Source organism: Rhagoletis pomonella, unplaced genomic scaffold (genome assembly GCF_013731165.1).
Source record: "Rhagoletis pomonella isolate Grant_MI unplaced genomic scaffold, Rhpom_1.0 Rhpom_scaffold_00005, whole genome shotgun sequence".
Classification (NCBI taxonomy): Eukaryota; Metazoa; Arthropoda; class Insecta; order Diptera; family Tephritidae; genus Rhagoletis; species Rhagoletis pomonella.
Genome location: NW_023458559.1, coordinates 11,573,145 through 11,591,415, shown reverse-complemented (window position 1 = coordinate 11,591,415; position 18,271 = coordinate 11,573,145). Strand labels below are relative to the sequence as shown.

The window sequence follows — 18,271 nt, the reverse complement described above, 5'->3', positions numbered from 1 at the left end:
AATATTTTCTTAATTTATTACAACCAAAGTTATGTAAATATGTATTACTAATTTTCCTCCCAAACTAACAAAAATATAAAAATCCCTAAATATACGAAAATTCATGTTTTTATGATAGGCTAGATTTCAATGTCCTCAACTCTATATTGAAAACAAAAATGTCATTTGACTTATGGCATGTGAATTTGTGGTTGCCACATCCAACAAATTGTACTTATTGATCAATATTATTGAAGATTTGACGAAGATTTAACTTAAATCTACTTCTTTTCGAGATTTAATTTTATATGGTAAATCTCAAAAGATTTAACGTCAAATCTCGTCAGAGGGCTAAATCTTCATTAAATCTCACAATGGAGACATAGTATAAGTTTACGAGGCTTTTACGGGAACGCCCCCTTTTTGAAAAGGTGCGTAAACTGACCGTTTGACAGGTAAACCAGGATTTTGTGAAGCAATTTTTGTTTCGTTTTATTTTCCATAACATCCCGCCATCTTGTCTCTATCACTATTGGCTAAAATAAAATTAAAAATGCCGAAAATTAGCAGAAAACTCATGTTAGTACTGTTAGTGGATGAAATTCATTATTTTTATTCACATATTATTATTTGTCATTTGTTTTCAATATTATAAAATACATTTTAGTATATAATTTTCCGCTCCTCGGCAATACTGAAGTTTACGAGGTCATTTGCGCATCAAATTTGCCTCGTAATTTTACGAGGGGCTCGCAAATAGAGCTCCATACAAATTTTGACAGTTCTTTTACGAGGCTCGTAAATTTACGAGCTTTACGAGGTTTACGAGTTTAAGGGAAGACCCCTATTATTTAACAGGTCTGGTATAATTGAGTACGTACTCGACTTAATGGTTTACAACAGTGGTGCACACGTGAGCAGCAGCGTTGCTAGGTTGATGTTTTTAACGTCATTTGGACGTTTTTTGTATGTTGTTGACGTTCGGACGTTTTTTGTGCAAAAAATGACGTTTTTAACTTCCCAGTAATTTTTCTAAATCTTGTAAGTAGAACTGATTTTGAATTATTTTCTTAATAAATCTTTACAAGCTTTGTTTGTTTGCAGCAGCTTCTTCAGAAGGTATTTATCCTTTGGACGCAAATGACTTAAATACGATGCAATCCAAGCATGTGCGCATTTTTTTTTTTTGGATTCTTGGACTAAGGATCCCGCGTTCAAAGGCTGGTTTTGTAAACACTTGAAGTTACGAGGCTTATTGCAATGTTTGCAATTGCACATTAAAAGCCAAATCAGAAAGAGCTCATCTATTGCAAAACGCACGTTCGCAAAAGCACCAAAAAAGCTGTAGCAGCATAAAAAGTTAGAAAAAAGTAGGCGACTTTTTTAAGACTTCATTGAAAATGCAATGAACGCGAAAAAGGCTCAAATATTGCTATGTTCCTTCTTATCAGAACGTAGTTTAGCATTTTCAACAACCGGCCACCTAACCAAATGTCTACAAGAGAAAAAAAATATTAAAAATCAACGCGATTCTTTAGCAATTTAAAACTTGGAGATTATTAGCCTGGAAAATAATGGGCTATCAAATTGCATACTCAAAAAAATTCTTAAAAATCTGAATAAAAAGTTGAAAATCTAGCTGATGTGGATTTATATCTTGCTTGTTATATAATGAGCTACGCTTTTATGGAAAAATAATAAACATTAAATAAACAAAGGAAAAACAGCCACAATCGATCAAAATATTGATGACTTAATCGGGTGATCACAAGTGTACATATGTATAAATTTTTTTTTATATTAACGATCTCAAACCAGTTTACAATGAATTTTAACTGTGCTCTGTCGAAATGACATTTTAATATACCTTACATATATACTTGTTTACCTTTGTATACAATAAAAGTTTAATAAGAACAATTCTGTGTGCATAAAAAAAAATGAAAAAGACGTTTTTGGATAGGAAATGACGTTTTTTCGGACCAAGAGGGACGTTTTCTCATGCCGAAGACTTGGCAACACTGGCTAGCAGCCACCCAGTTTGCGTTCGCACTTCATGCAGTAAGCAGCTCATGCGCAAGTTGTTTTTTTGAGTACACACATCCTGAGACAAAAATTTTGCGCTTGTATTGGAAGCTCTGCCAGCGCTGTGCACCACTGGTTTACAATATACCCAAATAAAAGTTATAATATTTTGTTTACTTTATTGTATTAAACTGTCCAAGTCAAATAAAGCAGGGCATGAATAAATCGGTTTGTACTTGGTACAAGTCCGGTCTTTTTCGAACTAGTTCGGTTTCTGTCAGGAATTTCTAGTTATAAACTAGTATTTTTGCTGACTAGTTTAGGATTTCACAGCAGGGTGTATATGCACGGGTTGGGCAAGCGAGGCGGTAGTTTGGCTAATTATAATTTTATGCGTGAATGTGTTATTGGAATGCGTTTGAAACCATTTACATACGTACATATCGTCGTTTAAAGCGCAAAACCGAGTATCCGCAAAATGCAAAACCGCGAATGTGAAGTTGTAGAAATTATTTTCTAGAGCGTAAAAACACTCATAATTCATTTCTGGCTAGTATATTTCAGGACGAATGGATAAGGATTGAGCCAAGAGCTTGTGTAAGCAAATCCAATTTTTGGCAGCCAATTTCAGTTACGCGGTTATGCAGAATGACGATACGCAGTTTTGTACTACTGTAGTGTCATAATTAGTGGATGTTATTTTATGAGAATGTGTGTGGCTAAGGGGTAAAGACGCGGGATTTTCATATATAAATTTTAATATATATGTGCGCAAAATGTGCGCTAAATCAAAATTAAGGGGTTTTATTTTACCGTCTTTGGCGTCCGCTAAGTATATGTGTTTGAAGTGTGAACCCCGTCCGTTTTGGTATGGAACGCCGCATATTCATATATACGTATATAAATAAATAAGTGAATCTAGTTCAGCGGATTTTAGGATATCAGCAAATAGGCGGGACTTCTCGTAAAAGTTTATGTGTATAACTATGTACACATATAGAGTTGTTTACTTTACGGTATATAAAGAGGGAAGGTTTTCATATACCGTTTTGGGGGAATCCGCTAAAGTTGTTTATATATGTATAACAATAAATATAAGATGCACTTACTTTGGCATTCCGTTTTGTACAAACCACTGAGTTTTGGGGTATTCTTTTGATTGAGTGGAATCCGGCCTAATGTGGTCCGATACTGCTGTGCGGGTGTTGATATGTGTACGGCTGCTGCTGTTGTTGTTGTCGTGCTCCGACTTTTTGCGGATGCTATGTGCTATGTGGAGTTTTTGTTGGGCGGTTGCTGCCTGCTGTGCGGTTACGGATACTGTTTGTAGTGTTGTTGGGCGTCTACTTGCCAAACTAGTTGCTGCTGTTTTGCTGCAGAGCTGTTTTGGAGTTGGGCGGCTGTTGTTGCGCTGTTACTTGCTGAGAGCTTGTTGTTGGGCGGTTGCTTGCCGGCTTTGTGTGGCTTCTGGCAGTTGGTTTATTGTTTACACTTTTTCAGGGCTAGTAATTTCACACTTTATGCAGTTTTTAGCACTTTTCTTTTTGGCTTTGTAAGGAACTTTACTTTTCCGCACGGAGGGGTAAACACGAAAATGTACACAGCTATATTTTTACCGCCACTATCGCTCGCTACGCCTTTGTCTGCTTTGAAGTGCAGTTGGGGGTTTTGCATACATACATATATTTGAATGTATGTATATTTATTTCGTTTATAAAATTGTTGTTCTTTAATCGGGTTTCAGCACTATATTCACGCTTTGGCGAATAAATAAAAAATGAGAATTTATTTCCGGCGAAATAAAAGAGTTTTAGTTCGGATTTTAAATAAATTTCTTTAATAATCCAAATTCTGTATTTAATTTGCAAAGTCTTAGGTTTAATAATATTTAAAGGAGAGAGCGGTTAGAGGTCCGTATTTGGGAGGGTGTAGCGAGCGATTGATTTTCCATCTTTACTTTTACTTATGAGTTAAGTAGCTAATCATGTGTATGTATGTATGTATGTATGTACACACCTGCAGTTAATAAATACAGGGTAGTAGGTAACTATTCAAATTTAAGTGGTTGATAGTAAGACGTTAAATTTTTAGTATACATTTTAAGGTAATTATTTTTAAGTATGTATTAAAGTATTTTTAAATAGTATTCTAATTAGAAAACGTTATGTTTGGATCCATGTCATCAAAAAAAGTATTTCACTGTTAATGAATTATCAGTAAAATACGGGAAAATATAAATTTAAAACATATTATGTGTATGTACTCGTATGTGCAACACTTTTACCGAAAACAGCAGCGCAAAATATTGCAAATTTTAACAACCTTTTGTGTAATTCTCGTTTTTTAAAAATATAGTCAATTCAACAACCAAAACTATAAAATCAAAGTTTCGAACTTTCTGCAAAAAATTCCCATTAAAATTTAAAACTTTGTTGTCAGAATTTTTAGAGAACTTTCGGATATGCAGTTTATTGTCCATTCAATTTTAGTATAATAAAGTGCAAGTTTGAAGTGGATAGGAATCCGCTTTGGTGTTTAATTTTTTTTTTTTTTTGCATTTTTTTTATACGTATTTTATGAAAAAAAAAATTTGAGTATGCTTTATAAATATAGAAGAAAGAGTGCCTTCAACGAAAAAAGTTCCCAAAAATTAATGCGATTTTGTGCCATTTCATACTTCCACTTTATTACACTAAAATAGAATGGACTATAAATACCCGAATTTGTAGTTTAAAAAAAAATTAAGTATGAACAAAAATCGTCGTTCAATCATTAGCCCTGAATTGAAATGAAAAAATACAAAGCATCAGTATATTTTATTACTAAAGTATTTATAGCCAACTTATTTCTATTTTCAGTTTTAATTCCATTTTTAAATGAAACAAGTAAGAAAGTCTAAGTTCGGGCGGAGCCGAACATTAAATACCCGGCGCAATTATTAAATATATGTTTTCCACCTTTCCGAAAGCTACCGCTACACGATAAGCCGGGGTGTATAAATTTTAAATTTTAAGTAAATTAGCGTCCTTAAATTTCGAAATATTGCAGTTTCAAGCATTTCTGAAATATACCGTTATATGAAAAGCGGTCGTAATTTTAGTCCGATTTCAATAATTTTCAACGCTTTGCTTTTATGTGGCAAGCACAATAACCATACCGAGTTTGGTTCAAATTGCTAGAACGGTTAGCGAGATACATATATGTGATCATAAGTGGGCGGTGCCACGCCCATTTTCCAAAATTGTATCATAAGCGTATTTCTTGGTAAAAAATTTTTGCAACCATCAATTTTGAATAAATTAGCTTTAATATTTACTGATTTATCGAGGATTTCGTATTTTTCTAAATTACCGTTATATGGGATGTGGGCGTGGTTATTGTCCGATTTTAAAAATTTTCGGCCATTTGGTATGTTGTAGCAGGACCAACAACTGTGCCAAGTTTGGAAGAAATTGGTGCAGCGGTTACCAAGATATACACATGTAACCATAAGTAGGCGTGGCTACGCCCATTTGCCAAAATTTTTTAATATTCTTATTTTTCGTCTAAAACTCATTGTAAATATCAATTTTGAGTGAATTATCTTCAGTAGTTACTAAAATATCGCACTTTTCGTATTTCTGAAAATTACCTTTATATGGGAGGTAGGCGTGGTTATTGTCCGATTTCGCCCATTTTCAATACCATCCGTCCTATGCCCAAAAGAAGTCCACGTACCAAGTTTCGTTACGATATCTCAATTTTTACTCGAGTTATCGTGTGCACAGACGGACAGACGGACGGACGGACAGACAGTCACCGCTTAATCGATTTCTCTTTTCATTCTGATCATTTATGTATACATTTGTCTATATCTATCTCGATTCGTTTTGCCTGTTACAAACAACCGTTATGTGAACAAAGTTATAATACCCTTGTGCACAAGTGCGCTCGGGTATAAAAATGAGCGCCAGCTAAAGAATGGGACAAAGACAGTGTCTCCTGCGCGATATGAAACACATTTAGAAACATCAGCTCATTAATTAATTTCTCAGGTAACCTGCGTAGTCAGCTAATCTACTATATATTTGTGGAAGTATGTATGTATGTATGTGCCAGGTTGCAGTCTAAACAGACGGACAGAATCGAACAAAATTTTGACAGAGTATTGCCATGACACCTGGGCCCATAATAGGGTGAAAAAAATTGGGATCCGAAAAGGGGGCGTGGCACCTCCCATAGGCGTGAAATTTTTAATCAGCCATAACTTCCAGACCATAAGTCACATTAACCTGAAATTTGGTATGCAGACATATCAACGGTTGGTGCTTTTAGGGGGGTATATATGAACAAGTTTGCAAAAGGGGGCGTGGCACATCCCATAGGCGTGGAATTTTTTATCAGCTATAACTTCGGAACCATAAGTCCCACGAACTTGAAGTTTGGTATGCAGACATATCAATGCCAGGTGCTTATAGGAGGGTATATATAAACGAGTTTGTAAAAGGGGGCGTGGCACATCCCATAGGCGTGGGATATTTTATCAGCTATAAATTCGGAACCATAAGGCCCACGAACTTGAAATTTGGTATGCAGACATAACAATGGTAAGTGCTTATAGGAGGGTATATATAAACGAGTTTGTAAAAGGGGACGTGGCACATCCCATAGGCGTCGATTATTTTATCAGCTATAACTTCGGAACCATAAGTCACATGAACTTGAATTTTGGTATGAAGACATATCAATAGTAGGTGCTTATATGAGGGTTTATATAAATGAGTTTGTAAAAGGGGCGTGGCGCATCCTATAGGCGCAGAATCCTTTATCAGCTATAGCTTCGGAACCATAAGTCCCGCGAACTTGAAATTTGGTATGCAGACATATCAATGGTAGGTGTTTATAGGAGGGTATATATAAACGAGTTTGTGAAAGGGGGCGTGGCATATCCCATATTCGTTGAAAGGTTTATCAGCTATAACTTCGGAACCATATGTCGCATCAACTTTAAATTTGGTATGCAGTTATATACATATTTGGTAAGTGCTTATAATAAGGTCTATATAAATGAGTTTGTAAAAGGGGGCGTGAGGCATCCGATAGGCGTTGATAAAGTATATATAAATGAGTTTGTAAAGGGGGGATATGCATACATATATTTATCTATTAGATAACTCGGATATTTAAAACTGTGTGTTTTTTTTGAAACCTTACCGTCTTTAGATTATTTTGAAATGGAAAGATTAAATCGTTTTTTAATCTCGCGATGCTGTTAAACGAAAAAGTTTCGTTCATAATGAATAAAACTCCTTCCGAATTAAGCATTATACTAGAAAAGTGCAGCTAAATAAAACAGCTAATCGAATAGGCAGCTAAACGGAATGTACCGTAGTAGAATAATTTTGATTTAGAAATTTGATCGTTACCTTAATCTATCTTATATTAATAATGGAACAAAATTTTTAGTACAAGTGATGATCAATATATTTTTAGTTATAGCACGATAAAGCCAAAAGTATGGCTCCTAAGGATGCCTTAATGTAAACAAAGAAAATAGTTTGTCTCCTTTAAATTATGCTGAACTGAATATTTGTATTACTGTTTTATATTTTGATTTGTTTACCCCGAACGACATCGTGTGCTCTGCTAGTTCGCTATATTCTCAATTGATGGCTTCTACAGTTTTCATCCCGTCTTCCGGAAATAATTTTACAGGTATAGGTACAATGTTATTCCTATCGCCAGAGTTTACTGCATTTGGCTCTAAAGCCGAAATATCAATAGCAAGGTTCTCTTTCTTAAATCTTGGCAAAATTTAACACCAAATTGTAAAGTATTTAATTAAAAAAATTTAATTTCAGTTTCTGCAAAATATTCTTTATTAGGAAATATTTCGTCATCTGTTCCACAAAAAATATCAAATTGGGTATATGATTATTTAATTTATATATAAAATTTGCTTTAAAGATAAAATCGCGACAAGTTTGTTTAAACGAAAATTTTAAGCATATACGTAGAATGTGAATGCGAGCTTCTTATGCTTGGATTTCTATGTTTATATTACACAGCTCCACAAAAAAAAAATTCTTCCTGTTACCAGGCCATTATTTTTATATATTTTTTTGATCTCTGAATCAAAATCCGATGTCTATTCAACCCCATCACGTCAAGGTTTTTTCAACCCTGTCACCCAACTTCCGGAAAAACCGATAAAGTGCTATGAAAGGCTATGAAAAACGTTGGCGTGATGGGGTTGAATGGATGTCGGATTTTGATTCAGTGATCAAAAAAACATATAGGTAAAAATAATGGTCTAATAACAGGAAGAATTTATTTTTTGTTTTTGTGGAGCTGTGTTATTTATCAGTTTAAGCATATACGATAAAAAGTAAAGAAACAATTTTTTTTAATTGTGGGTCCGAAAGAAATATTTATTAGATACTTGTATTGAGTTACGCAAAAATAGTGCCGAAAATCAATTGATTGTGCTTAAGGTACCGGCTGCTTCCGAAAGGGCCGAATATGGCACAATGCACACACATTGATAAAAAAAATTAAATTCAAATTATTTTTAAGTTAAATCAAGTATTACACTATGAGTATCGATCGAAATGGTTTTGAAAAGGCTTTATTTCTTAATTATATGTAGGAGGGTTGCCATCTGTTTCAAAAAGCAAGTTCGACTTAAATAAAGGCAGAAAATTGATATGTATATCCTGATATTGATGTCACACGAACGAGGTTGTGGTTTGAAAATATTTTGCAGAGGGTTGTCACCTTGTTACAAAGTTAAATTTAATATAAATTAAATAAATCACTTCAATATTAATATAAGCCAAAATTGCTTTGAAGAAACTTTATTTCCAAACTGCATGTAGGAGGGTTGCCACCTGATTTTATAATAAATTCAATTTTATTTAAGAGTACTAGATAACTTAAATATGTATCACAGTACAAGTGTCAGACGAAAAAGGTTTAACGAGGTTTTGGTTTAAAAATAATTTGAACATGATTGGCGTCTGCTTGAAATATTGGCGTCAAACAAAGGAGTATTAAGAAATATTTAGTTTGAGCATTTATAATATTAAAGAGGGTGTCCACCTGAGTAAAAAGTTAAACTCGAATTGTTTAATAGGTCAAACGAATTATTAAAGTAAGGGTATCGATTGACATGGGTTAAAAATGGGTTTTTCTGAACTTTATTTAAGAGGGTTGCCATATGTTTTAGAAGTTAAATTCAATGGGTTTAATGAAAATGAAATGGGTTCAAAAACTTTATTTCTGAACTGTATTTAGGAGAGTTGTCACGTATTTAAAATATCAATATGTAGTTATCCCAATACCAGACGCTAGAGATTTGTTTATTTCTTAACTATCTTTAGTAGGGTTGTCAGCCTATCTAACTTATGCACAAATCCCAAGACGGAGATAATGCGAAGACGAGGACGAACACGAGGACCTAGGCTAGTATAAAAAGTAATATAAATTTCTGCAGTATGAAAGGAAATAAAAATGAATCGAAGTGGTGAGACACGTCATGGCATATACTTATTATTAGCTGATGGTACATATGATTAAAGTTAATGTCCATCTGCTCTATATTGCTAAGAATTGATATTTTGCAAATCATATTGATTTATGAAATTCAATTCAATACGATCGGAAGGAATATTTCATGTACCGTTTTTAACTTGAATGTGATCTTAATAATATCACGCATGATACTAAAAAGAAGGTAGTTTCAATAAACAACTTTTGACGGATAATAAAATTTTTTGAAGTTTCATAAATTGTGAGTATACTCAACGGCCTTGCCACTTTGATAATATTAAAACAATAAATCCGAGTATTTTCTTTCCCATATTTATACCAATGTAATAACATTTCAAATCAAAAACCATTATCAGTGCTTGGTACTTTTTTTTACCTTCTTTTTATTAACTCGGGATTTAACTATGTAATATTGATGCGCCTAAAAGATGCAGCGATTTCTATTCCCAAGTTACATACCTGATGACAGTACGAATGGCAATTATAATAGGGAGGTTTTAGTTTTATAAACTATAATTTTTTACTTACGTGGTTGGCACTTTTTTTTATTAAAAATATTTAAAATGTAATCTGTTAAAGGAGACTTCATCGTAATTGTTCTTTTCATTTTGTAATAAAAACCACGCGCGCATTATTCTTTTATTTTTTTGTTTTCTTATTTTGAATGCAATCTTGCGATTTAAATATCGAATTCTAAAAAATGTTCTTTCCAAATGAAAACTTTTTATATTTCGGTTCAAATTTACTTTTAAATTTCTCATAAGATTTTGCAAAAAATTAGGCTTTGTGATTAGCGCATCATCGTTAAATTTCACAAATTTTTAATTTATGCAAAACACCTGAAGTCGGCTTGAACAGACCGCCCTCCGATAAACAACTAACCGATCGTCGCTTAAAGTACAAAACCGTGTATCAAAAAAATGCACAATTGCGTATGTGAGGTTGCATAAATTATTTTGTAGAGAGTAAAAACACTCATATTTCAAAATGGTTCTCTTTTTTACAAAGAAATCGCATTTCAGGACGAATGGATAAGGCTTGAGCCCATGGGCGTAGCCAGGTAGGGGCAGGGGGGTACTCGAGCAACCCCCCCCCCCCCTAACTTTCAAATTTTCCTTATATATATATAAAATAGTACCCTGAAATGACAGCTTAATAGGATCGAGCCCCCCCTAAATTTCATTCTGGCTACGCCGATGCTTGAGCCAAGAGCTTGTGTGAGCAAATCCAATTTTTGGCAAAAAATGTCAGTTACGCGGTTTTGTACTTTAAGCGACGCTATGTAAGTATACACTTTCTTCATACTTTCTGAAACCTAGTCGTCAACCCCATTTTCGAAATCATGTAGTCGGCATAATTTTCTAGTTCATCATATTCCACATCTTTCAACGTACTGTTAAAATCTTCTGCTTAAAAAAAAAATATTTCTTCTAGTGATCAGGTAGCATGAATTTGATGAAATGTCATAATTTTATTAAAAGTCAAATGGTTAACAACAACAACGAATGTCATTCAATGAAACTACCTTCTTTTTTGTATTATGATATCACGTATTCTACATTTAAGTTTAGCGGCTGTGGCTTCGCACCGCCCGCAGGTCAAGACGAAGGCGCTGCAGTGATCCTTTTTTGTTTTTTTTTACAATTACCATTAATTTCCCTGAAATCTTACCTAACACACAGTAACTATGATTTATGGTACACCAGAGCTTTCCGGTACAAACATAAATAATTCTTGTGATTTTTCTGGAGAGCTATGTAGATTCAAAGCTTAAGGGCTCTTTGCAGCCTTCAAGAAATGTTTTTCAATATTTCTGTTGCATGAAATGTTTGCTTTTCCTTAAATTTTCTTGAAGAAATAAGTAACCCAGCATTTTTTTATTGAGAACTGCAAACTCATTTAACCAATCTTGATGGAAAAAATTGCTTTTCCATTTTTTGTGCGTCATTTTATGTCCAAATGCATGAAGCAAGAGAAGGTTGTTCCATGACATTCGTGGTTTTTGTCCGCCTTTTGAATTTAAATAAAATTATGGCATTTCATAAAATGCATGTTACCTGATTTAGAAAGGTACTTTTTTCTATTAACAGTAGAACTGGGACGCGGCATTTTAGCAAGTTTTGGCAATTTTTCTTTAGTTTAACAAATGTTTATAATTTTTTTTATGAAAGTATTACTTAACCTTTATGTCAACAGCAACATATCCTCATATAAGTGTTTTACGTCATATTCCTAAGTCTGAGTAGGATTGGATCACCTGGGCCAGAGATCTGGTCATTTTTCGGCTTTTCCCCCTTACGTCAACAGCTGCATACCCGCATGCAAATATGAATGTTGATATATTTGAAAAGTAGTCATTACTCCGAATAAAATTCTTAAATTAATACAAAAATATAATTCCGGATAAAATTTTTAAAATAATACAAGTATATATTATAGTAAGATAAGACTTGTAAAACAAAAAAATATGAATAAATTGAAAATTACTAACTTTTTAACAACATCTAGATATTGCATTGCGGCGTATTAGTAGAATGTTCTGTACACACGGGTCTTTTGCACAATATGCAGGTTTTCCTTGGGCGGATATGAAACAATTACCCTTTGTTTTCATTCTGCCCGCACTGTCACTGCAACATCCATTATCTTCAAAGGACCGCCGTTTATTGCTTCAATGACGTTGCGTGTAGAGAATATTGTAGTTATTCGACTATTAGTAGCTCTCTATTTCAGGTTTCGCCAGTTGCTCACTAAGTTAATGAAGGAACATCCTACGTCGGATTTTAGAGGCCTTCAGGGTGGAGCAGCTCAATTTTTTCCTTCTTTGGCAGTATAGTTTCCCCGGTATATCGTCAAGTTCTTCATGATCTTCTGGGGCGTATTCTGATAACTCGATTTCTTCTACAACTGAAGTTACATCATCTTCGTTATCGTCCACAATCTATTCAGATACGAAATGCTCGGCGTCACTATTATATCTCCTAAATCTTCCAACTTCTTACGAATGTATCCTTGTTGTTCCTCGGGATCAAGTACACTAAGTTGTCGTGGAGTGAGCCATTCGCCATTTGCCATTTTTACTTTTATAAGTTTTATTTCGTTGCGTAACACTTGGTTATAAAAACATTATATCTCTTCAGTCTCCAAGTTCGCACTACATGGATTCAAGTAAATATTAGAGCTTAAGTACTTTTTTGCCTACAAGCTCTTCAGGTTTGTTCAAGTTTTGAGCTACCTGGTGTAACAAGAAACATAACATACAAGTTTTGTACCTAAACAATCTTTTTAGCATACATTCAAAATCAACGATCATAGAGTGTGTTCTAAGAAACGCATTATTTATACAGTCATTAACATATTCCTCAAATCTTTCTTCACATATTTAAAATAAATATATTTCTTCAGAAAATAACAATAGAAACTTAGCCAGATTAAAATAAATGTGTTAAATATTCACATTTTCGTCACAACACAATGCCGTCTCCCATACAAAATGTATGTGCATACCCGGGTATGCTGTTGTTGGCGGACGTTTTGTTTTTCTACTGTTGACATAAAGGTTAGCAAACATCATATAAATACAATTTCAGACTTTGTGTAAAAGTTATGAAACTTCTGCAAAGTTTGACCAAAATGTTGGTATGCAGTTAAATTAAATTTTAGTATAATAAAGTACAAATTTGGAGTAGCTTGGATTTACAGTTGATTTTTGGCCATTTTTTTGTTGACGGTGTTCCGCCTTTTTTCATATAAAAAAATTGTCGAGCATAGTTTTTATGGAAAAAATGCGGAGCACCGTCAACAAAAAAAATTGCCAAAAATCAACGGTAAGTCCTAGCCACTCCAAAACTGCATACTAACATTTTGTCTAAAGATGCTGATTAAGAAGTTATAAATTTTGGTCAAACTTTGCAGAATTTTCAAAATTTTTGCACATAGTATAAATTTCGGATTTATATGGTGTTTGTTAAGTTTTCAGCTATACTTCCATACAAAAATAATTAACGTTGAATAAATTAAAGAAAAGTAGCCAAAACTTGCTAAAATGTCGGGTCCCAGTTTTTATTTGGTTCACTGTATGTGCATATGCATGAAAATTAGTAAAGCTTAGTGAAATTATTGAAAATAAAAAATGAAATAGAAAAAAATATCTTGAGTAATTTTAAGTAAATTTGACAAAAAAAAAACGAATTGCGTCTTTCCAAGTTGTGAAAATTCGGTTCATGCGTGTAAAGGATCTGCAGAGTTTTTTTACTAAGCTTCTGTTCGCTCGAAAACAATGGCCTCAAGCGTGTAATATTCATAAAGAAATTTTACCCAGATTTTCCTTTGTGTGTACTAAATTTCGTATCTTCAGGAATAAATAGGAGGCAGGGCTTTCGAAAACTGCTGTGCCGCACTGTACAAGCTAACAAAATTTGGAGACATGGATTATTTAAATGCTTTTTTCCATTATGCAATTTGATGACAACTTTGTAACGAATAGTGTTTGTAACTTATGGAGGGGGTAGGTCCTTTGATTTCAACCATCACTGCGATTTTAATATTTTATGGTGGAGGAATGTTATTCAGAACACGATTTTTAAATCCAAAGATTAAAAAATACAACTGTATACGAAAATAAAAAAATTTAAAAAATACTACATAATGTTCGCGTGGTTTTTGTTATAAAACAAGTAATTTTTAGGCAAAAAACAAAACCGACTTCAATTCTCATATACAAATTTAAGATTATCGTTAATTTGTTCATAATCCAATCATCGGATTTAAACCGAATTAGTATGGGGCCACCTGTGAGGTAACACCTTTCCTCTAAAAAAGGAATTATGGAAATCGGTTAACGTGGTCCAAAGGTTTGCGGCAACATACATTAAAAAAATAATAATATATATATATATTTCAACGAATTGATAACCTTCTCCTTTTTGTGAAGTCGGTTAATAAAGCGGACAATTACGATGAAGTCCCCATTTACAGTTTGCGTTTAATATCTTTGTAATAAAATATTATAATTAAGTTTGGTTTTAGATATTATTACATTGGTATAAATATGGTAAAAAATTACTCCGGTGTAAGGTCTCCTATCTTCTATCTATATATGTATATAAATGTTTATTACCTTATATCTTTTTAACCACGACACGGAATCGCACTAAACTTTGCATACTTATTTGTTTTTACACCGGAAAGGTTATAGATATGATTTTAAATCTATAAAAATAGGTCCTGAAATTTCCAAAAAAAAGTTAAGCCTAATGTACATATATGTATTTTTTTAAACAAACTTTTTTACTGAGAACTTACTTAAATTCCAAAAACCGAACGCAAACCTGAATTAAAAGAACCAACACTGAAATGCGTTAAAATGAAAATAAAAGACCACACATTTCTATGTAAAGCAAAGCTCTCTGGGAAGACAATAGGGTTGTTCGTCGAAAATCCAGCGAGAGTTATCACTCAAAATATCAGATAGTAAGAAAAAATACTCCCAAATTTTTCTCAAGTAGAGAAACTTGCGAATTTCTGCACGAACGCAAATTTGCGGGAATTGGCAAATTTTTCTGCCAGCTAGTGTCCACGGTTGCTATTCAAACATAAGAAATTTGTATAGACATTTTAAAATTCTTTCAGAGGGACAAAAAGCAGGATACATGTATATTTCTTGTTAGTCCGACTTTCTTCAACATACGTTTCAATTTCTTTGTCGTAGTAACTGTCGGGTTTCCTATATCGACTCTGGTTGAGATTGCATTTTGATTTTGAATACATTTTTTTTCTGCCGAGTACCTTTCAAATCGTTGGTATTAACTAAATTAATTAAGTAAACAAGTATTTGCTCACATTCTGCATTTTAAAATCGCTCAAGTTTGTAAATTTTTAAATTTAATGAGCTTGTTTGTTCAAATTATCGTCGACAAAAATTCCAACCATGTGCCACAATCATATATTTTTCCCAACTGCAAACTCTTGCTGGCTAAATTTTTTTCTGCTTGAATTGGCAATTTCTGTCCAAGAACTAGTCTTTCTACTTGTGATTTATTTAAATAAAACATGCGAAATTTAGTTGAAATAGTTTAGCCGGTTTAAGCCGGTTTTTTCGCTAATTTAGCCGGTTGGTCCAAAAAGTTCTGGCAATACTGTTTATGAGTGGCCCAAAGATCGAACTCACATTCTACTAATTCTAGTGACGACTCGCTACCCGTTTCCATAAGGTCATTTTTTTCGCAAGAACTTCAGTACTGAGGCCAGCTAGCAAAAAAGAATGCTCGATGGATGGATTTTACGATTATTTTACTATAAATAAATTAATAATCGATTAATGAAACACAAAACTACGATACAATTAAGTCGTAAATTGGACAAAAACAATCGATTAATTTAATCAATTCATAACCATAAAAAATTCATATTTTGAAATAAAATTAATTTACATCTTTGGGAGAAAGTGTATTTTCAATGTCCATGAATCACCAAAACAAAAAGTGCTACGTTCCGAAAGCCTTCCGTAAAAATAGCGAACTTTCGAACATATTCGAACACCGTCAGATATAAGTTCAAAATGATAACATACAATTTCGATCTTCCTTTTATATGTCCTGATACTGCGAAGTTCAGAAAAACAGTATATTGAAAGTAATTTTGTTATGAGGGTATTTTATAGAAACTTGTAACAAAAACAAACTCCCGAACATTATCTGAAAAATATCGATGTAGATTTCGATGCATCGATTCAAAGAAAAACATCAATGTATTTTTGCCACTGACATCCCTAGTCTGCTTGACTCCTGCACGACTTTACAAATAACTTGAAGTTAGTTTTGTTTTGTTAGCTCATTACAAGGTAGTTATTTTTCGAACTCCCGCAAAAAAGCTAACTAGAAGTTGGTTATTTTAATCAATTGATAATTTTTTTCTGGAGGGTATCAACTGAGATTACGAGTTATAAAACACTTTTGCAAAACCAAAACCAAAACTAACGGTTAAAAATACATATAGACGTGGTCCGCCTTTTGCTCTTATTCAAACGGTATATAACCTTTTTTGTGCAAACTTATATTGCAGGTGCAAGGGAGCTGTAATATAAGTTTGCACAAAAAAGTTACATACCGTTTAAATAAGAGCAAAAGGCGGATTACGTCTATGTTTTTACTTTTTAAGTTATTTAGATACAATACTTAAAAATAATTTTTACCAAAGGTCGTATAAATTACTTTACCTACTTATGACTCAGTCTCTTAAAAAAATGGTTTGGTCCAATACCCAGAAAAAAGTTGATTTTGCTGTAAAGTGTAATGAATACACATGAACAACTAGAAAAAAATTAACGAAGTCTTTCGGCTGAGAAAAAAAATACCAAAGGATAACTTTTTTGTTTTGTAACTGGACTAAAATAGCCTTAAAACTGAAAGCATTGTAATTCTAGGTACGGGATTTGTAGTAAAAATTGTCCAAGTGTAATGCTGGGTAGGGCAATTGCATTTTAAGAGGATCGAATGTAATGCACAGAGTATCAGTTCTTTTTTTTATTTGCAATGTAAAAGGGTTAATTTGATCTGTCTCTGGTTTCAATGAAACGCAGAAAGGAACAATTAGAAAATGTAAATAGGCCTTTACATGTGTTCGGTCCAAATAAGTAACTGTTTGCAAGAATTTAGGTCTAGTTTATTGAGTACTTTAAGTCTGACTTGATATCCTACAGGGTTTATAAATAATTTTAATCTCGATGCATACTTTCAGGCGGTATCACATACATAGGTATGGGCGCGAACAAGGCTCAACTCAACTCTTATTGGCCAATACTAATGCATGTACCCGTTTCTTATTTCTTATCGGAGTGCATTATTCCTATTACATACGTTATCCCATTATGTTATCGGGAGTCCGAACCGATGAAACGTTTAAATAAAAGAACAAAATGTGTATAAAACCAAAGGGTGGAATGTCTACAACAAATATGTGAAGGATTGCAGAAGATGAACTTTTCATCCTTTCACTCACGATTTCAGCCCGCCAAAAATACTCTGGAATAATCGAAGAAAAAAAAATCGCCAACAAGAATCATATGCCTTACTTTCTTCACACAAACCAAACGTTTTTAAATCAACTCGCAGTGCATTCAATGTTTACAGCAACGAATGTATACATGGATGTACGTACATATGTGTGTATGGATATATGTTCAGCCGAACTATTGCGCGTGGTTCGGGTCAAATGTGGGAGGTAAGTCGAAGATGGGAATTCCAATGCTAATACTAGTCTTCGCAACAATACCGAAGCTTAAAATCAAACTGGAAGTCACTGCGTCGACGCAACAAAACAGTGGTGACTTTTAGGCTGTTGAGGATCGCAGCGGAAATCGGAAGTTATTGAAAATACCGGATGCAGTTAGTTTTCGGTTCCCATACCGTTAAGACGTTTTATATTAGAATAGAGCTAAAATTTATTTTGATTGCGAAACTCTCATAGCATTACATATACTGATATGTGAACATTTTCATAGTGAAGTGATATTTGATGTTTTTGAGGTGTTTGTATAATTTTGATTGTTGCTCAGAAAGCCCTTTAATTGAGTTGGCTTTCGAGCAATAATTGAAACCAAACAGAACACCCAGATCTTCAGTATATATTTGTGTACACATGCATAAACTACATATTCCTACATCCATATATGGATGTGGATGCATTAAACTAATACATATATAAAGTAAATCAATGTGAGAGAGTTTCACCCTAATGT

At 33.5% G+C, this 18,271-nt stretch overlaps 1 protein-coding gene across 2 annotated transcripts in view; it reads left to right on the top strand.

The window, feature by feature from the left end:
- Nucleotides 1–18,071, top strand: part of LOC118738706 — a 263,750-nt gene extending 245,679 nt beyond the window's left edge. For both annotated transcript variants that reach the window (XR_004992930.1, XM_036469631.1), the window contains exon 3: nt 17,272–18,071. Coding sequence is in view for 1 of the 2 variants with exons in the window: in XM_036469631.1 (XP_036325524.1) it covers nt 17,272–17,440 (169 nt within the window). In the remaining variant the exon portion in view is untranslated. The remainder of the gene's footprint in view (nt 1–17,271) is intronic.
- The last annotated feature ends 200 nt before the right edge of the window (nt 18,072–18,271 follow it).